The sequence below is a fragment of the Sapajus apella genome, unplaced genomic scaffold, assembly GCF_009761245.1.
Source record: "Sapajus apella isolate SASKATOON/1434 unplaced genomic scaffold, GSC_monkey_1.0 scaffold14, whole genome shotgun sequence".
Lineage (NCBI taxonomy): Eukaryota > Metazoa > Chordata > Mammalia > Primates > Cebidae > Sapajus > Sapajus apella.
Window position 1 is genome coordinate 6226373 of NW_022436954.1, and position 19455 is coordinate 6245827.

A 19455-nucleotide genomic window follows, 5' to 3' on the forward strand; every position below is an offset into this window, starting at 1 on the left:
GCTGATGTGAAATCAGTTCTCCAGCAGATAGCACTTAGATTGCCATGCAGTATAGGAGTAAAGTTTAAGACTTTTCTTGGTCTTCTTTCTACCAGAACAGGGAAAGAAAAACCCACCAAGGATTGCAGGAGACTCTGGCCTCTGATATCTCTGATGTCCAGAAACAAAGTAGGTTCTGGGAAATTTCCATTTATTCTCCTTTAATAATCACCCTTTCCCTCATAGTTCTCTGAAGAGTAGAGCAGCACAGAGCTGAGTTTGGGCACACTCAGTAGGTAATGTGCTTTGCTCCCGTGAAGGTGCCTGTTAGCCATCCTCTGGTCTGGGGGCCTGTCCTAGAGTAATAGAAGCCCCCCAGCTCCCGAAAGGAGTGAAGGGAGGCAATGCATGCCTTTCCTCTGCTTCTGTTAGTGAAGTTGTGCTCATCATTTCAAAACATTTCCAAGCGAGATGATAAACTTTATAGAAAAGTTGGGAAAGGGCTTGGCGTGGTAGCTCACACGTGTAATTCCAGCACTTTGGGAGGCTGAGGCAGGTGGATCACTTGAGTCCAGGAGCTTGAGACCAGCCTGGCCAACATGCCAAAACCCCATCTCTACTAAAAATACAAAAAAAAAAAAATAGCTGGACATGGTGGTGTACGCCTGTAATCCCAGCTACTCAGGAGGCTGAGGCAAAAGAATTGCTTGAAACCGGGGGGCGGTGGGGGCAGCCGGGGGGAGGTTGCAGTGAGCCAAGATAACTCCAGCCTGGGCAACAGAGCAAGACTTTGTCTCAAAAAAGAAAAGTTAGGAGGGTTGTGTTTTCCTTTTCTGCTGTTAGAGAATGATCTCTTCCCTTTGGAGCATTAGTGTTAATATCGAAGTTGCAGAGGCTGGGAACAGTGGCTCATGCCTGTAGTCCCAGCACTTTGGGAGGCTGAGGGGGCAGATCACAAGGTCAGGATATCAAGACCATCCTGGCTAACTTAGTGAAAACCTGTATCTACAAAAAAAAATACTGAAGTTACAGATGGATGCTTTGCAAGGGTTGGGAATGCATATCAAGCTTTTGCCCTCTCTACTTGATAATCTTTTACCCAGCATGAGGATTCAATGTGGATTGCCGTTATCACAGAAACAGGGATGTAAGCAAGTGAGTCCTTCAACAACTTGTCATTCTCTGTGAAGACATACCAGCCAGAGTGCATGGCTGGAACTTGAGCTGGGTAAATATCCCCAGAGCCTGACTAAAAACACTCTAAGGTCAGAATAGCATATTACTGAACTGAGATGAAATTGGGAAGGTCAGAACAAACAATTTACCTAGCTTTAAAGAACTCTTGGTGTGAGGTTGCCTCTGGCTCATACTGGGTATTCTGCCTTCTACTCACATGAAAACAACCTATGGACGAATATCTTGTTCCTGCCTGATTGTTTTCCTTACAGATTCTGAGTGGGGACACAGCCTGCCAGGGCCAACTGTCCCACTGCTGCAGCACAACTCATCACCTAAGGAGCAAGGAGGCAGTGGCTTCATTGAGTTTGTAAGGTAAGACAGCTTCTATCCAGCCATCAGACTCTGGAGATCCAGCTCAGAGCAGCTCACTGAGTCTTTCAGGGAAATTAGAATAGAAAAGAAAGCAGATTACTTACACAGGCTTCTCAATTATGTCTAGGATAGATGATGGAGATGAGATTGAGAACAAAAGCCCTAATTGTGCATTTTTAAAAATTTATTATTATTATTATTTGCCTTTTAGGTTTTGGGGTACATGTGAAGAACATGTAAGATTGTTGCATAGGTACACACATGGCAGTGTGGTTTGCTGCCTTCTTCCCCATCACCTATATCTGGTGTTTCTCCCCATGTTTTCCTCCCCAACTTCCCACCCCGAGCTGTCCTTCCCCACAGACTCTAGTGTATGATGCTCCCCTCCATGTGTTCTCATTATTCAACACCCACCTATGAGTGAAAACATGTGGTGTTTGATTTTCTGTTCTTGTGTCAGTTTGCTGAGAATGATGGTTTCCAGGTTCATCCATGTCCCTACAAAGGACACGAACTCACCATTTTTTATGGCTGCATAGTATTCCATGGTGTATATGTGCTACATTTTCACTGTCCAGTCTATCATCGATGGGCATTTAGGTTGGTTCCAAGTCTTTGCTATTGTAAACAGTGCTGCAGTGAACATTCTTGTGCATGTGTCCTTATAATAAAACGATTTATAATCCTTTCGATATATACCCAGTAATGGGATTGCTGGGTCAAATGGAATTTCTATTTCTAGGTCCTTCAGGAATCACCACACTGCCTTCCACAATGGTTGAACTAATTTACACTCCCACCAACAGTGTAAAAGTGTTCCTATTTCTCCACATCCTCTCCAGCATCTGTTGTCTCCAGATTTTTTAATGATCGCCATTCTAACTAGCATGAGATGGTATCTCAATGTAGTTTTGATTTGCATTTCTCTAATGACCAGTGATAATGAGTATTTTTTCATATGTTTGTTGGCCTCATATGTCTTCTTTTGTAAAGTGTCTGTTCATATCCTTTGCTCACTTTTGAATGGGCTTGTTTGTTTATTCTTATAAATCTGTTTTAGTTCCTTGTAGATTGTGGATATTAGCCCTTTGTCACATGAGTCGATTGCAAAAATTTTTTCCTGATCTGTTGGTTGCCGATTCACTCTAATGACTGTTTCTTTTGCTGTGCAGAAGCTGTGGAGTTTGATTAGGTACCATTTGTCTATTTTGGCTTTTGTTGCCAATGCTTTTGGTGTTTTAGTCATCCTTGCCTATGCCTATGTCCTGAATGGTTTTGCCTAGGTTTTCTTCTAGGGTTTGTATGGTGTTACATCTTCTGTTTAAGTCTTTAATCCATCTGGAGTTAATTTTAGTGTAAGGTGTCAGGAAGGGGTCCAGTTTCTGCTTTCTGCACGTGGCTAGCCAGTTTTCCCAATGCCATTTATTAAACAGGGAATCCTTTCCCTATTGCTTGTTTTTGTCAGGTTTGTCAAAGATCAGATGGTTGTAGATGTGTGGCGTTGCCTCCAAGGTTCTGTTCCATTGGTCTATATCTCTGTTTTGGTACCAGTACCATTGCTGTTTTGATTACTGTAGCCTTGTAGTATAGTTTGAAGTCAGATAGTGTGATGCCTCCAGCTTTGTTCTTTTTGGTTAGAACTGACTTGGCTATGCAGGCTCTCTTTTGGTTCCATATGAAGTTTAAGGTGGTTTTTTCCAGTTCTGTGAAGAAGGTCATTGGTAGCTTGATGGGGATAGCGTTGAATCTGTAAATTACTTTGGGCAGTATGGCCATTTTCACGATACTGATTCTTCCTAACCATGAGCATGGAATGTTTCTCCATCTGTTTGTGTCCTCTCTTATTTTGTTGAGCAGTGGTTTGTAGTTTTCCTTAAAGAGGTCCTTTACATTTTTTGTTAGTTGTATTCCTAGGCATTTCATTCTCTTTGTAGCAATTGTGAATGGCAGTTCGTTCTTGATTTGGCTCTCTTTAAGTCTGCTATTGGTGTATAGGAATGCTTGTGATTTTCGCGCATTGATTTTGTATCCTGAGACTTTCCTGAAGTTGCTTATCAGTTTCAGGAGATTTTGGGCTGAGACTAATTGTGCATTTAGTAAAGACTGTGTCTTACTCATTTTTACACAACTCACCTCTACCCTGATGTGTCCAGCATAAAACCTAGCTCCATAAACATTAACTTGGACCGGGGGCGATGGCTCATGCCTGTAATCCCAGCACTGTGGGAGGCTGAGGCAGGTGCATCACCTGAGATCAGAAGTTCAAGACCAGCCTGGCCAACATGGTGAAACCCCATTTGAACTAAAAATACAAAAATTAGCCAGGCGTGGGGGCATGTGCCTGTAATCCCAGCTACTAGGGGGTGCTGAGGCAGGAGAATTGCTTGAACCCAAGAGGCAGAGGTTGTAGCGAGCCAAGATTGTGCCACTACACTCCAGCCTGGGCGACAAAGTGAGACTCGTCTCAAAACAAACAAACAAACAAAAAACATTAACTTGTACAAAATCTATTCTTATTTTATTGAGCCATTTAGAAGATTTGGTTACCAAAACATTTCCATTCTCCCCTCTGAATCTAGGTTGTGTTTGCAGAGGATAGTTACAAATGTCTCCCTCTCTTTCTCTCTCTCAGCCATCCCATTACAATTCTCTTTCTTTATTTCCCCCTCCTGAGTGTAATCTAATTGGAGTACCTTTTCAAATGCCATTCCAGTCTTGAATTTCCATTCAATGGTTCCCCAGAGCAAAAATGCCCTAGCTAGTGGAGCACTAATGGGAAATGGGGAGAAGGGAAGGAGACCTCATAGAGTCTCAGCCTACTCTGCTCTTATTCCTGCAGCTCTCTCTTCCCGATTCGATATTTCTTCAGGAAGAGCAGCCACTCTTGAGCCTTCCAAATGCAGCGCTGGAAAGAGGATCATCTCTTGCAATGACTCTTCCTGAGCCATTCTTCCTCCAACTCTATCCTTTTCTTATGACACTTCAGTCGTAGGGAATGAGGTCCCCATATTGAGTCCTCTGTGGGTTTATCCTGTCCTTTGCCCCTTTATAATATATTTTGTTTCCCAATTTAAAACATTAAGAAAAGAATGGAACTTTCTAAAATGTTCATGTCCTGAGGGCCAGTTTAGGCCTTTTGTCTTCAGCACTTAGAATCCTAATGACAATAAATTATTTATGAAGAGTTATTGATTGAATTTAGTGGAACAGAATAAGAGAGAACAAATTCTTCCCTCAAGATACAGAGAAAATGTGTGAAACGTCCCTAGGTCTACCTGGTTACTGTTCACAGGATCACTTTGGGTATGTCAGTCTGTGCCAGGATTTAGGGAATAGGGTCTTTCAAGACTCACTGTCCTGAGCCTTGCTCACCCAAGAGACCTCTTCCTCAGTTCCAGTTTGGCCCCAAATGATAGCCTCTCCATAGACAAAATGTTTCCCACTTCTCTATCCCTCTAGCTGTTTGACAGTAATGCAGATTCGTTTATCAGATTAACTGGAAGTCAGTCCAGGCTGGCACCCCTAGAGAAGGCCTGGGCACCTGAGCTGCCTTTAACTAAAGGGCTGATCTGGAACAGACACTAGAGCCTTGTGTGGCCATGGAGAACCAAAATGATCTATGGAAATGTAGGGAAACTTGTTTGAGCTCACAACAAAGAAGTCACTTTTTACCAGTTAGAGATGTCTAATATTACAATGGGCTACCTTGTAAGGTAATGAGACTTGTCACCCAAATGCTTTAAACAGAGGTGATCATCTGTCACACTCACAGGGTGCCCCTCATGAGTGAGAGAGTAGGGGCTGGACTGTTACAGAGGACCCGTCAAACCAGGATCCAGGACTTGAGGGGATGGGGGCTGATTGGGAAACCGTAGAGTGTGGGGATTTAAGGATTAGTGACATTGGTAACACTAATTCCTCTCAAATTATGTTTATAGCCTTTACTATTCCCAAAGATGGCCTGCTTTACAAAGCTGCTAAGAAGCACGGCTCCAAATCTGGAGCTGTGAGTGCCCACCAACTCTGACTAGCTTACGGTGAAGCTTTGGGAAGTTGTTTTCCTCTGAGCTTTTATTTTCTCATCCAGAAAATGAGGGGGTAAGAATTGGTGAGTTATAAAATGCCTTCTACTTCTACCTCTGGCAGTCTGTGTGACTGGTCCTGTTCTTTCTGAGCTGGACAGTGAGGCAGTGACCTTGAAGGGGGCTGCCCAGAATCACCCACCACAGGCTTCCTTTGGCTCTCTACCCTGCCCCAACCCCTCTAGCCACTGCTGCCTAGGGGTCTTTTTCCAACTTGCCACATTCTTGCTCCAAGTTTAGCACCATGGATGGACAACAGATTTGGGTTTGAAATCAGCCCTGACATTAACTAGCTGGGTGACTTCTAGTGACTTTCCTTCTTTGAGCCTTAGTTGCCTCATCTATAAAACCAGAGCTGGACAAATCAATCAGCTTTGCTGGGATCGATGACTTCAGGCCCTTTCAGGAGTCAGGTCCCTGTTATTCCAGGGCTAGAGGGGCACTCCAGCTCAGAACATAACTCCGTAGCACAGGATGCGAATCATCCACCTGACACCGTGGCCATGCAGCTCTGAAACAGACAGCAACCCGCAACCCCCTGGCTCTACCACCAAGCACATCTCAGGAGACATCCACTGGTATAATTTCCCTTGTCCCTAAGAAGGGGTTAGGGTCCCAAAGAAGGAGTTCCCCAGTCTCTTTCCTTTGCAGTTAGAAAAAGGCCAGCAAGGCTGAATTTAGTGGTTTTAAAGTTAGGAGTGTGGCCAGGCACAGTGTCTCATGCCTGTAATCCCAGCACTTGGAGGCCTAGGCAGGCAGATCCCTTGAGCTTAGCAGTTCAAGACCATCCTAGGCAACATGGCAAAATCCCATCTCTACAAAAAAATACAAAGGTTAGCTGGTCATAGTGGTGCGCCTATGGTCCCAGCTACTCAGGAGGCTAAGGTGGGAGGATGGCTTGAGCCTGGGAGTCTGAGAGGCAGAGGTTGCAGTGAGCTGTGATAACGCCACACACTCCAGCCTGGGCGACAGAGCCAGACTCTCTCAAAATAATAGTAATAAATGACAATAAAGTTAGGGGTGATCAGGCCCTGAACAGGGAAGTGTTCTGTGCAAGGTCACACAGCAAAGAAGATAACCCAGGTGCCCACATCTCAGCCGAGAGTCTTGACCCCTCTGTCATCAGTTGCACACATGCTGCACACTCCATCAGCTCCTGGGTTTCTCTACACATCTGACTTCTCCAGGCCCGGACTGTGGGTGGCTTTTTGGACAGAAGGAAGCAGAAAACAGCAGGAGCTACTCTCCAAGGACCACACCTCAAACAGCAAGATGCCCCAGGTGGGATCGAAATGAGGCTTCAGGCAGGGGAGGCTGGCCTGAAAGCCGATCTCCAAGAGGGCGTGGCTCCAAAACCTGGCAAATAAAAGCCTGGAGAGCCAGCACCAGTCTGGAGACCAGCAGGAGGCACAGGAAAACTGCAAGCCGCTCTGTTCCTGGGCCTCGGAAGTGGTGAGCTCGCAGAGGCAAGAGAAGCTCTGGGGAGGGCCTGGGAATGTGGACGAGGGCCCTGCAGGCCAAGATGGGCAGATGGAGGGAGGAAGATGTTTGTGCTCCAGATGGTGAAGGAAATTCCAGGGAAGGGAGAACCATTGCACAGTGGGCTGACAACACAGGTCCTATCCAGAGACACCTGCTCACACTCACACCTGTACACACACACACAGAGAAAGGTAGATGTAAGGAAAAGGCAGCACCATTCAGGCACACCTCACCTGTCAGACCAGCCAGCCCTGGCTTACTCACCTGGAATGCAGTATTTAAAGAACTCACCATCCCACCTCCACACCCACGTAGAAACATCTCCCCACTGTGTTTCAGATGCTCATGGCGTCCCCCCAAACCCTGGTCCTCTGTCTGCTGGTCCTGGTAGTCAGTGAAGACTGGGGCCAAGAGGCAGCCATCCCAGGCTGCCACCTGCACCGTGAGTACCTCTGGGACCAGAGGACTAGGAGGAGTGGAGGTTCTGGGTGGGAGCAAAGAGCTGATAGACTGGACGGTGGGGTAGGCAGCACCCTAGAGGGCACAGGCGACAGGAGCTGGGGCGAGGCGAACCTTCGCAGAGGCGCCGTCCACTGCTTGTCTCCCTCTAGCCTTCAATGTGACAGTGCGAAGTGACCGCCAAGGCACCTGCCAGGGCTCCCATGTGGCACAGGCCTGTGTGGGCCACTGTGAGTCCAGCGCCTTCCCTTCTCGGTACTCTGTGCTGGTGGCCAGTGGCTACCGACACAACATCACCTCTGTCTCTCAGTGCTGCACCATCAGTGGTCTGAAGAAGGTAAGGAGGGCCCGAGCCTGGTGGGTGGATGTTGGGGTGGGAGGAAGACGCAGGAGATGGAGGCCCTGAGAAAGGGGCCTGCAGCACTGACTCCCCTCCTGCAGGTGAAAGTACAGTTGCAGTGTGTGGGGAGCCAGAGGGAGGAGCTCGAGATCTTCACCGCCCGGGCCTGCCAGTGTGACATGTGTCGCCTCTCACGCTACTAGCCCATCCTCTCCCCTCCTTCCTCCCTTGGGGCACAGGGCTTGCCATTCTGATGGGGAAAACCTGGGTTTGAGATTCAAAAACTGGAAGGAACTCCAACCCTGCTGGTTACTTGCTATGGAATTTTTTTAAGTAACGGGGGGTTGTTCCAGCTCTGACCCTCATGAGATTTTGTGACTGTCACCTCCTGAGAAGAGGGGAGTTTCTGCTTCTTCCCTGCCTCTCTCTGGCTCTTCTAAACCAATCTTTCATCATTTTACTTCCCTCTTTTCCCTTAACCCTAAATAAAGCAAGCAGTTCTTGAGTTTCTCTCTTTATTAAGTCTACCCCCAGCCAGGGAAAGAGGGTAGACCATGATTACTATGACCCCCCCCCTTACCCCAGGACACTGTGAATCTCTTCTTGCCTGTGCCCTCACCCTCCCCCTGCCCAATAAATAAAAAGGGGACAAGGAAGTACACAGCGAGGGAGGGAAGGAGTGTGCCCCCAGGACAGTGTCTTTGTAGAGGGTGAGCTGGGAGAGAATAAATAGACCATGGACCCCATAGTGATGAGGAAAGACCTCGTGCTGGCCAAGGCAGGGGCAGGCGAGGCGCTGAGTGCCCTTGCCCAAGGCCAGGAGCAGAGGGTGGGAGCCTGCCTGCAGCCTGGAGCCCAGCTTTGCGGGGCAGGGGAAGATCCCTGATGGCAGCTTCCTGGTCAAGCTTGCCCTTGTCAAGTCCTGCCACGAGGGGCTGAGCATTCTGTTGCCAAGACCACCATCGCCTCTCCTCCTCTCCCCCCAGTGAAAGCTGGGCCGGGCAGGGAGTCCTCAGAAGCCACTCTGGCAAGGCCAGGGGTAGGTGTGTTTCTCTCTGGGCCCCTGGACAGGAGAAGGGATAGAGGGACTGACAGCTCTGGGTTTAGCTTCTCCTCTTCTGAGGTGCTGTCTAGCTCTGACCCCCACTGGTGGCCACCTGGGGTGTAAGCCGCTGGAAGGGAGCCTCCTTGGCCCCCTGGGTCCCCTGTAGCCGGCGTAGCCGCAGCTCCTCCAAACCTTGCCATAACTCCTGACGCTCCTGGGCCTTCTGCTGCTCCCTGGGGAGAGAAAGTGAGGCAGCTCTCCTTCCTGGCCACCCCCCTACCACAGTCCAGACTCCCTCACTACCACCCCACTGGCAAAGGGAAGGCATGAAACGATTTTTGTTCAGTGACTCCATAAAAACCCTCTGCTGAGGGAAGAGAGAGAGGAGAGACTGATGCCAGCCTGCGGTCACGGAGAAGATGATGGGTGGGGCTCTGAGTGGTTCTGGCTGAAGAGTAGGAAGCTACAGAGAGAACAAGTCCAAGCTACTCGAAGAATGATGGGAAGATACAGGGGCAGGCAGTCAGGCACAGGATGGCAGGAGCATGGAGAGACTTGCGGACTTGTGGCATCTCATCAGATAGGGTTTGGAGTGGTCCTTGGGTTCCCTCCAGCCATGGGCAGTCTCATTCCTCCCTGTTGTTCTCCCTTCCCCCACACCCAGCCCCCAACACTCACTGCTGCTTTTCCAGCTTGTAGGAGGCTGTGAGCTCATCAAACAGCTTCCCATTCATCTCCATGAAGGTCTTGAGCACATTGTAGATCAGCGATACGATGGTTCTTGGCAGGGTTAAGGAAGGACAAGGAGATGAAACAGCTTCCGTTTGCCCACCTCCCCGTTTCCCTGCCCTTCGAATATAGCATTCCACACTGAACACAAGCACTGCCCACTTCCCTGTCCTTTTCACCACCCTGGGGCCATCTTTTGGCGCTTTCTCTGATGCTCTCCAGCTTGGAGTAACCCCTGGGTCTGGACTGGCTGGCTCTGGTCCTAGTTTCTGTGAGTTAGGTCAAGGCCTGGCACTCACTGGTTCCAGTGCTCCTTGGAGACTTGGTAGAGGGTCCCAAACACAGCAGGCAGCACAGTGTGGCAGTTGTCCTCAATGAGGCTTAGGATATACTCATTGTTCCAGAAATACAGAGCCCGCTCTGCAACCTGGGGCAGACAAGATGGCAGAGTGAGTGACTGGCAGTGGCGTCTCTGTATGCAAGGTCTGGTGTCCATCACTACCTCAAAGCCCAGGCCCCCCGACCTTCACATATCCCACCTTCAGGGCTCATCTGAGCCCCAGGAAGCAACTTGTTGAAGGGAAAAGAGCACTAGATACAGAATCCAATGCTGCGGGGTGAATCCTAACCACTACAGGCTCCACTATGCCATGTCACCTTGGGAGAGGCATTTAACCTTCCAGCCTCAGTTTTCTCATCTGTAAAATGGGGCTAATAATACCTATCTCCACAGGCTGTTAGAAGAATCAAATGAGATACTATACATGTAGGTATTTAATGAACTGAAGTGCCAGAATCACTGTGAGGAAGACTTGACTTCCACTGGATTATGGCCCATGAGAACGAGAGGAAGTCTGCACATGCCTGCAGCAGAACGTGAGTTAGAGCTAGCTGGGATGACGCGGGGAAGCCTGGCTGCAGCCCAAAGCGAGTCTAATGAAATCTAAGGCCACTAGCAAAAGGAGAAAGTGATAACAGCCCTCCATCCCATTCTGGACTACACTTCAGTTTACCACACATGTTTACACTCACAATCTCTTCCATCCTCATCACCACCCTGTGAAGAGATGGTTGGCCCATTTTACAGCTGAGGAAACTTAATCAGAATCAGAGTGGCGCAGCGATTTCCTCAAGGCCCCTCAACCAGTGGAAAGCAGAGCCAAGGCTTCACCCTAGGTCTCCTGACCCTAAGTCCAGCATCTCCCCATTACCAGACCCGGGACTGAAGGAGAAACCGAGGGCAAAGGGAGCTGCATTAGGTCAACTACCCAACCTTTCCAGGCCAACCCTGCTCCCATCCCGCCTGTCCTGCCTCATACCTGGAAATGGGGGCTGGAAACACAGCGAGCCACCTGCTTAAAAAGGGGCTCCTGGATCTTCACAAACTGGGACGGCTCGATGACATCAAGAATTTCTTCCATCTCCCCCAGAAACATCACCTGGGTGAGGTGGGGAAGGGAGTAGGGACAGAGGGGCAGCAGCTCACATCTCGCCCCACACATACACACCCTGACTGCCTTCTAGAGGCCGAGCCCCCCCAGCCTCCCTGTGGTGGGCATCAAAGCCCTTCTTCATACCTCCTTCTGGGTGCAGGTTTTTGGCCAGTATTTGAGCAGTCCCCGGATCACCTGTGGGAGTTGAGACAGAAAGGAGTCACGCCTGCAGAGGTGAGAGGCTGCCTTAGCCCCCAGAGGTACTCACGTGCTCGGTTAGAGTGGCATCCTTCTCCAGGAACTGCACCACACAGTATGCCAGCTGCAAGGGATGAGAGGTGGAGAGACGGAAGATGGGTCAGGAAGGTACCAGGTGCCAAGGACTTGCTGCCCAGAGCAGAATGCCAGACACTGTTCACCCACTGCCTGTCACTGTTTTGTTGTTTTGTTTTGTTTTGTTTTGTTTTGTTTTGTTTTGTTGTTTTGTTTTGTTTTGTTTTGTTTTGACAGAGTCTCACTCCATCGCCCAGGCTGACGTGCAGTGGCACAATCTCTGCTCACTGCAACCTCCGCCTCCTGGGTTTAAGCAATTCCCCTGCCTCAGCCTCCCGAGTAGCTGAGACTACAGGTGCGCACCACCAAGTCTGACTAATTTTTTGTATTTTAGTAGAGACGGGGTTTCACCATGTTGGCCAGGATGGCCTCGATCTCCTGACCTCGTGATCTGCCCGTCTCGACTTCCCAAAGTGCTGGAATTACAGGCGTGAGCCACCACGCCCAGCCGCCTGTCACTGGCTTATTCATCAAGCATTTATCACCTGCCTATGCACCAGGCATCACACGCAGTGTGCTGGGAATACAACTACAATCTCATGGAAGGGACAGTCAACAAACTCATCTTTACACATTTTGCAAAAGTTTCTGTAATATGGCTAGCGGAGGTTCACGCCTGTAATCCAAGCACTTTGGGAGACTGAGGCAGCAGAATCACTTGAGTCCAAGAGTGACCAGCCTAGATAACATAGCAAGACACTGTCTCTACAAAAAAAAAAAAAAAAAAAAAAAAATTTAATTAGCCAGGCCTGGTGGCATACGTCTGTGGTCCCAGCTACTCTGGAGGCCGAGGAGGAAGGACTGCTTGAGCCCAGGAGGTAGAGGTTTCAGTGAGCCATGTTCATACCACTGCTCTCCAGCCTAGGCAACAGAGTGGGGTTCTATTTCAAAAAAATTTTTAAAAGATTTGTGTATCAAAATCTCCCATAATAGATTTGTGTATCCAAATCTTTGGGAATATAGAAGAAGGAGAATTTAATTCTGCCTAGGGAGGGGAGAGAAGAAAAGCCTGGCTTCAAAAAAAAAAAAAAAAAGAAAAGAAAAGCCTGGTTTCACAGAGCTGATATCTGAGGTTAGCCTTAAAGAGCCAGTGGGAATTCTCTAAGGCTGATGGAACAGAATTCTAAAGACGAAAGTGAGATGGGCTCCCTGGAGGATCTGACCTCCAGGAGTCACTGACTATCCTGAACTCCGCTGCAGCGGGGCCAGGCCTGGGCCTCACCTGGGCGTGAAAGACAGACAGCGACTTGACAGAGTGCAGGGGGATTAGGACGCGAACCAGAAACTGCTTGTGCTCCGTCTTCAGGGGCAGCGCAAAGCCATTGATGATGCTGAGGAGGAGGCAGAAGAGAGGAAGGGGGGCTCAGGTGACCTGGCCCCAGTCCCTCCTTCCATAATCTTGAGCTCCAGCTGAGGCCCAGGGAGAATCACCTTCCTAGGATCTCCAGCAGCTCAGCCACACCATTGAAGTGCTCAAATTCATAGATGAACCTGCAAGAGAAGAACCCAGGCGGGCTCAGTGCAAGCAGGGTAGGCCCAGTGCCTCCTTAGGCATCCTGCCTACGCACCCTCACCCACATGGGATCCTCATCCAACTCTCCCAAGCCAGAGGCTGTGCTCCCTTCTCAACATCCCAAACCAGGCCCCACTGAGATCCACTCCTCCCACTGAAATGCCCTTCTCAGCCCAGCCACCTCTGCCACTGAGTCCCAAGCTCAAGGCTCTCTTGCCAGTCAACCAAGAAAATGACAAACACTTAGTGCATCTACTCTGTACCATGTAAGTCTCAACATTATCCAGGAAGATGGGGCTTATGAAATCCATCACATGGATGAAGAAACCAAGACTCAGAGGTTAAATGAAACAACCCCAATGTTTTAGTCAGGGAATCTAATGGATTCCAAAGTGCAGGAGGACAGGGATCATGGCTCACCCACTTTGTAGCTAATAACAATAACAGCCAATGTTTCAGGGTCCCGGCCTCAGTCCAGGAGTTATGCTGAGTGCTTTGGAGGCAAGACCCCAAGCCACCTTGATGATGGTACCTGAGTTAGTACAAGCAGCATCCCTATTCTATTCTATCCTATCCCATTTTATTTTTTGAGATGGAATCTCACTCTGTCACCCAGGCAGGAGTGCACTGGCACAGTCTTGGCTCACTGCAACCTCCGCCTCCTGGGCTCAAGTGATTCTCCTGTCTCAGCCTCCTGAGTAGCTGGGATTACGGGTGCATGCTACCATGTCCAGCTAATTTTTGTATTTTGTAGAGACGGGGTTTCACCATGTTGGCCAGGCTGGTCTTGAACTCCTGATCTCAAGTAATATGCCAACGTCGGATTCCAAAGTGCTGGGATTACAGGTGTGAGCCACCGTGCCCAGTCAGCATCCCCATTTTAAAGACGAGCAAACTAGGAAAAAACTTAAGTAATTTGCCCAAGTTCACCAAACATTGGAACCAAACTCAAATGCAGGCCATATACCTCAGGAGCCATGGTCTCAACTACCAGGCCACATGAGCCTTGATGCCCAGTGGGTACTGGTGCTCAATGCATGTTTGCAGAAAGAATCTCTCTTTGGGTCCTTATGGCCTGGCATGATAGGGTCAAAAGACTTAGCTCCCAGGCCGCTGGACTGACAAGTCCCTGCAAACCACTTCTCTTGGCTCTACTTCCTCATCTGTAAAATGGAAATAAATAGCCATTCTTGCTGACTTCACAGGGTTTGTATAATCAGTATTATGTAATACGTAACTGAGAAAGGGCTTGGAAAACCAAAGTTCCACGAGGGCCCCTGCAGCCCAGGAGCCTTTGCCGCAGTCTTGTTTTTGTTTGTTTGTTTGTTTTGTTTTTTTGAGACACAGTCTCCTTCTATTGCCCAGGCTGGAGTACAATGGCAGGTCTCTGCTGGGCAGGTAGCAGCCACTCACCGGAGGAAGATGTGGTTGCACTGTTTGCGGATGTAGGCCCGGAGACCCAGGAACTTGCCATAGACCCGGTGCAGGATGGTCTTGAGGTACTCACGCTCCCGGGGGTCCTCGCTATCAAATAGCTCCAGCAGCTGTGGGACCCAGAGTCAAGGTCAGGGGAGAGGTCCACCCCAGGTTGCTTCCATCCTATCCCTGGCCCCTCAGAGAGCCTGCCCCTGCCTTGTGGTACCACCCAGCCTGGGCTCCCCACTTCACCATCAGGACAAACTTTTGGTCCACATATCTCTTGGCCACGGAGGGCTGGAAGTCGGGGCTCTCCAAGAAACGCAGGAAAAACTCATATACCAGCTGGGGGAGGGGGACAGACAAAAAGGTGAGTTCAGTAACAGCCTCACCCACTCACTCCACCCTATGGTCCTCATCCAACAGTCTAGGGGCTAAGGAGGCCCTCTCCCCATGCCTTGGCTGTCTGCCGAAACCTCGATCTCTGCTTTCCCCAACCCTTCAGACCTGCAGGTGGGGCCACGAAGGCTCAAGGTTGGGCTCATCCTCTTCAGGGTCAAATTCAGGGTTCTCACTGGGCGGCAGAGTCCGGAAGATATTCACTGAGATCTGAGTGGTAGAGGTGGGGCTCATTAAGGAAGAGCCCTTGAAGGCAGAAGCCAGGGAGTCCCTCATTCAAAGTTCTTTTTTTTTTTATTTCCCCAAGACAGGGTCTCACTCTGTTGCCAAAGCTGGAGTGCAGTGGCGCAATCTTGACTCACTGCAACGTCAACCCCCCCAGGCTCGAGTGATTCTCCCACCTCAGCCCTTCTGAGTAGCCGGACTACAGTAGCTCACCACCATGCCCAGCAAATTTTTAAATTTTGTAGTGAGGTCTCACTGTCAGGCTGGTCTCTAACCCCTTGCCTCAAGTGATCTTCCCACCTTGGCCAAAGTGCTAGGATTACAGGTGTGAGCTGCTGCACCAGGCCCTCATTCAAACTTCTAATGGGTTGGTTTCAGCACCTTCCCCAGCAAGCAGTTCATTCCTTGGGCAATCATCACCTGAATGCCTAGTTCATGCAAGCCCTGGGCCAGGGGCTAGGAACCCAAGGGTGAATGAGACACATCCCTGCGTCTAGGCAGGTGCAATCCAGTGAGGAGAACAAGGTCAAAAGCTGTGAGGTCTACGGGCATTTTGGGCAGGGAAAGGGAGATTTCCAGCTTAGGATTGAGAGCGGCTTCTCTGAGAGGTGGCACCTGAGCCATGGATGGTAAGGGGTATGGGCAGGGCACTCCAGGCCTCCGGCAAGCATAAGCAAAGGTGTGGAGGTGGGGCAGGCCCAGAGGCATTCAGTGGGTATCAGGCAGCAGCAGGTGGAGGGGAAGGAAGATGTGGACTGGAGGCCAAGACGATGACTGCAACGTTATTCTCCATGCAGGGGTCCTATGGACAGTCACCGGGCTCACACACCCTCTTGGCCAGCCCTCAGAGCCTGGGTAGCAGGTGCTCACCATGCGGATGATGTCTGGGTAGACGGGCTCGATGAGGACACCCCGGGTGCTCCCCACACACTCCACCAGCTCGTTGAGTGCTGCCCGCTTCACCTCCTTCCCCTTGAGGTCGGCCACGCAGTCCAAGAAGTCAAACATCACCCCACACTGGGCTAACTTCCGGCTCAGCAGCTCATGCAGCTCAGAGGCCGGCACATCTGAGGAGGTGAGGGCGTCCTGAGCCTGGGCTCCAGCTGCCCCAGCTCTGGGTGGGGCGGACCCTCCTAATCTGCAGGGCAGCCCCTGCCATCCCCAGGCTCCATGCTCTTGTGCCATCTCCCGCTCCTTGCAGACAGCAAACAACTGTCCCTTCCTTCATTCCTAGGGGTTGAGGGTTGTTTTTCTTCCCCCTAATCCAGGCTCAGAGTATGGTGGCCTGATTTTAAAGCAAGATCACAAACCTGGATGCAGGGGCTTTCCACAGGTGCCCCAAATAGCCACTGCCTCTCTCTTGGGTGGCACCCTGTTCTAAGGGCCAGAAGCAGGGAGGCGTTCAGGGCCAAGGATCTCTACAGTGCCCTCAGGCTTGGCCAGTCTGGCCCTATGGGCCCAGGGCTGGGGAAGGGAGCTACGTGGTGATCCCAGGGAACCCTGCCAAGCTCCTGCTCCAGGACTCTGGCAGCTGGCTGGGCTGATAGTGGCCCCCTGGAACTCAGGCTCTGGGCCCCACCCTTGGCCCTGGTCTGCCCCTAGGGTGGTGCCACCTTCAGATGTCCCACCTCCAAGGATGACAGGCCAGTTAGGCCATGCGTCAGCAGGAGAGAGGGCTGGAGGGCTGGGGTCAGTTCTGACAGTGGAGTCCCTAGCCTGGAGGGGCCATCTGAACTCCCTCTCTTGGCAGCTGCCGGCTGCTTCCCACCCCACGGCCCTGTTGGTCCCCTCAGGGGCTCGGTTCCCCCCGGTGGCCAGCAGCCAGCTCACCTTTGAGCAGGGGCAGCGGTGTGAGCTCCTGCTGGTTGCTCTGATAGCGGAACTGAGAGGAGCTGTGGGAGCGGCGGGGCCGGGCCCTACGGAGGGAACGGCGGGAGAAGCCGTCCACCTTGTCGGGTGGGGGCACCGGTGACAGCCCAGGGGAGGATGGGCTGGTGGGGGTGCTTGCAGGGGGCAGCTTCGTCTCCATAGCAGTCAGGTGGCAGGTCGAGCTTTCAGAGCCCTGGGGGTTCTCTCTGGGCCTGGGAGGTGCTGGGTGAGACTGCACAGACTAACTTGGTCCCATCCTGTCGGGGCGTGGGGGGGGGGGCACAACCACAGTCCTGGGCCCCCCCCCAGGGCCTCTGGCAACTGCCCAGTCCTGGGGGGCAGGCAGAGCAGAAAGGAGGATGGCTCAGGCCTCAGGTCCTTCCTGGGGGTCCGGAAGAGTCCAGTTAGGGTTCCCACCCTGGCTGTTTTGAAAACGAAGTCAGGCAGTCAGGTCAGCAAGAAATAGAAACCCGTCAGTTCCTCAGGAGAGCCCAGAGGCTTCGCGGAGCGTCCAGGTCTTTTCCCTCCTATCCTTGCCCAGACCCTAAAATAGGGGTGCAGCCCCCTCGCACCCTGCATACGTCCCTCCCGTCTTTCAGATAGAAAGGCTCCAAAACAACCCCTCCTAGAATAGGGCCTATCCCCCAAGCCAGCCGGGACTCAGAATGGAGCCCCGATCCCTGCCCCTTGCAGAATGGAACGCATCACTGCTCCACTAACCCCAGCCACTTGGGACAACCCCAAGACTGGAGGCCCCGTCCCCATGCCACCCGGCTCCTAGAACCCGGCACCCTCCCCCACCTCAGCTCCTCTTTCCTGGTTCTCCAAACCACATGGGGTGGGGGACACTCACTTCTCAGAAACCCAGACTTCGGTCGCCAATCCCCGGGGGCTGCCCGTGGGGAGGGCGACGGCCGTTCAGGGCTCCGTCGCAGCGGTTCCGCTCGGGGAGCTGGGGCTGGGCGGCGGCGCTCCTGGGTTCTCTCCTGGGCTCCGGGGGGACTGGAGCATGCCCCCAACTCAGCCCCGGGCCGGGACCGGGCGCTCGGCGGGCTCTGCACCGGCCCTCGCAGCGCGCAGATCTCCGCTGAAGTCCTGGGACTCCGACCCAGCGCGGTGCAGCGCAGCGGTAGCCCCGACTCGGCTCCGTGCGCACCGGCACCCGCCGCCCAGCTGCTCAGGATGACATCAAGTCACCTCCCCCCGCCCGGCCCGCACCTCCCCGCGGGCTGAAAGAGGGGGGCTGCGTCAGGAAGGCCCCGGGGCCGCTGGGAGATGTAGTCCCCGCACCGTTTAAAGTGAGCGGCCTGATCAAAGGGGACACCCTAGAGGGCAGACTTGGACTCTTCCGGACCCCCTTCGGGCGAAGGCCGAAGCTTTTGAAGCCCGAGAGCAAAGTGGGATGGGGTTCAGCTGGGGGCTGGAAGCCTGGATTCTGGAAGGGAGGCTGCAGAGGGAAAGAGGAGGGCTTAGAAGTTTGCACCGGGAAAGCGGGGTGATGCCAACACATTGACGGGAAGAAGTCCCAGCGTGCTATGCCAGGCCCACAGATTCGGCCTGGGCCATCTATGCCCTAGGCCATTCCCATAGGAATCCCAGAACCACCCGACACTTAAAAAACCCCTTGGAAACCAGCACTGGACTAGTTAAAAGCCTGGGATGAGTCAGTGCTTGCCGGGAGGGGCGTGGTTCACCAGAGGCTGCTGGGAAATGCAGTCCATCCTCAGGCCTGCAGTCCCCCTCCCGTCCCTTGCTGTCTGTGGTGACATCATGGTCTCGGGTTTAAAGGGCCAGTCCTGGAGTGGCTAAGTACAAGGGGAGAGGTTCTCTCCTGGAGCTGCCACCTCACCCCAGCCTTCCTGGATGGACCTTTCAGACCCCTCGGGCCCTGCGATGTGCTGGCTGGAACAGTATCTCTTGCTCAAAATCCTGCTGCTGGGATGCAAGGCGCAGGTGGGAGTCCAGGAGTTTGGCATGCTGACCAAAAGTTCTCAGCCTGCAGTCCTGGACCCGCTTTCTAGGACCCTGGGCCCCAACACTCTTTATAGCCCTGAACTCCATCCCCCTACACTGCTGAGAAATCACCACCCTGAGGTGTTGCCTGAATGAGAAACTGGTCCTTGGTGAGCAGCAGGAAAGGGTGATAAGACTGGATAAGGAGGTCAGGGAGAGGGCTAGGACCGTTCTCAGAGTCTGCCTCATTCTTCTTTGGGCCTTGGTGACCACTCGGTGCTCCAGGGGAACCGCCCAGCCATCCTCCCGGTTGCAGAGGAATCCTGGGTGCCCAAGAGGTGCCCACCTACCAAAGCAACAGAAGGCAGAGGCCTGCACTGAGGGCTGCGGTTCACCAGGCTTGGGGCCAGAACTCCAGCACCAGAGGCCCAGCAAGTGCTCTGCTTGCTCAGGAACCTCCGGTAGGCCTTGCCCATCCAGTCTTTGGTGTCCTTGTCTGTCCACTGGGAATCCATGATCTCCCTCCTTGCCCACCTCTTCTGCATCCCTGAACAAGCTGAGGGAGGACAGGCCCACAGTGCAAAGTTCTTTTAACGGCTGCACCATAGGCCATACCATAGGTCGAGCCATGGCAACCTGGTGACCCG

At 51.9% G+C, this 19455-nt stretch overlaps 3 protein-coding genes across 6 annotated transcripts in view; 2 read left to right on the plus strand and 1 right to left on the minus strand.

Moving 5' to 3' along the window:
- MAJIN (membrane anchored junction protein) overlaps positions 1 to 4718 on the plus strand; it is a 30877-nt gene extending 26159 nt beyond the window's left edge. For 3 of the 4 annotated variants that reach the window (XM_032282898.1, XM_032282900.1, XM_032282899.1), the window contains 3 exons: positions 96 to 168; positions 1428 to 1530; positions 4370 to 4718. In XM_032282898.1, coding sequence (XP_032138789.1) covers positions 96 to 168; positions 1428 to 1530; positions 4370 to 4418 — 225 coding nt within the window. In that variant the 3' untranslated portion in view covers positions 4419 to 4718. The remainder of the gene's footprint in view (positions 1 to 95; positions 169 to 1427; positions 1531 to 4369) is intronic. The other variant, XM_032282901.1, reaches the window with a different exon arrangement.
- Positions 4667 to 8398, plus strand: GPHA2 (glycoprotein hormone subunit alpha 2). Its single transcript, XM_032282902.1, has 5 exons — positions 4667 to 5628; positions 6829 to 7064; positions 7434 to 7536; positions 7706 to 7890; positions 7995 to 8398. The coding sequence occupies exons 3-5, from the start codon at positions 7434 to 7436 to the stop codon at positions 8094 to 8096; spliced, it is 390 nt and encodes a 129-aa protein (XP_032138793.1). The 5' UTR covers positions 4667 to 5628; positions 6829 to 7064; the 3' UTR covers positions 8097 to 8398.
- On the minus strand, positions 8395 to 18507 carry PPP2R5B (protein phosphatase 2 regulatory subunit B'beta). Its single transcript, XM_032282897.1, has 14 exons — positions 17709 to 18507; positions 16817 to 17277; positions 15857 to 16053; positions 14870 to 14971; positions 14615 to 14707; positions 14360 to 14490; positions 12865 to 12924; positions 12656 to 12764; positions 11369 to 11422; positions 11245 to 11295; positions 10987 to 11106; positions 9967 to 10094; positions 9617 to 9718; positions 8395 to 9171 (listed from the first exon to the last, which is right to left on the minus strand). Exons 2-14 carry the CDS (start codon positions 17013 to 17015, stop codon positions 9024 to 9026), a joined length of 1494 nt encoding a protein of 497 aa, XP_032138788.1. The 5' UTR covers positions 17016 to 17277; positions 17709 to 18507; the 3' UTR covers positions 8395 to 9023.
- Positions 18508 to 19455: the final 948 nt, after the last annotated feature.

Excerpts from the sequence above, each read along its gene's own strand:
- GPHA2 (XM_032282902.1), top strand. The coding sequence starts at position 7,434 with ATGCTCATGGCGTCCCCCCAAACCCTGGTCCTCTGTCTGCTGGTCCTG. Across the intron at positions 7,537-7,705 it reads CCCAGGCTGCCACCTGCACC|CCTTCAATGTGACAGTGCGA; the intron begins GTGAGTACCTCT and ends GTCTCCCTCTAG. Across the intron at positions 7,891-7,994 it reads CCATCAGTGGTCTGAAGAAG|GTGAAAGTACAGTTGCAGTG; the intron begins GTAAGGAGGGCC and ends CCCCTCCTGCAG.
- PPP2R5B (XM_032282897.1), bottom strand. The coding sequence starts at position 17,015 with ATGGAGACGAAGCTGCCCCCTGCAAGCACCCCCACCAGCCCATCCTCC. Across the intron at positions 14,708-14,869 it reads CTTCGTGGCCCCACCTGCAG|CTGGTATATGAGTTTTTCCT; the intron begins GTCTGAAGGGTT and ends CCCCTCCCCCAG. Across the intron at positions 11,107-11,244 it reads AAACCTGCACCCAGAAGGAG|GTGATGTTTCTGGGGGAGAT; the intron begins GTATGAAGAAGG and ends CACCTCACCCAG.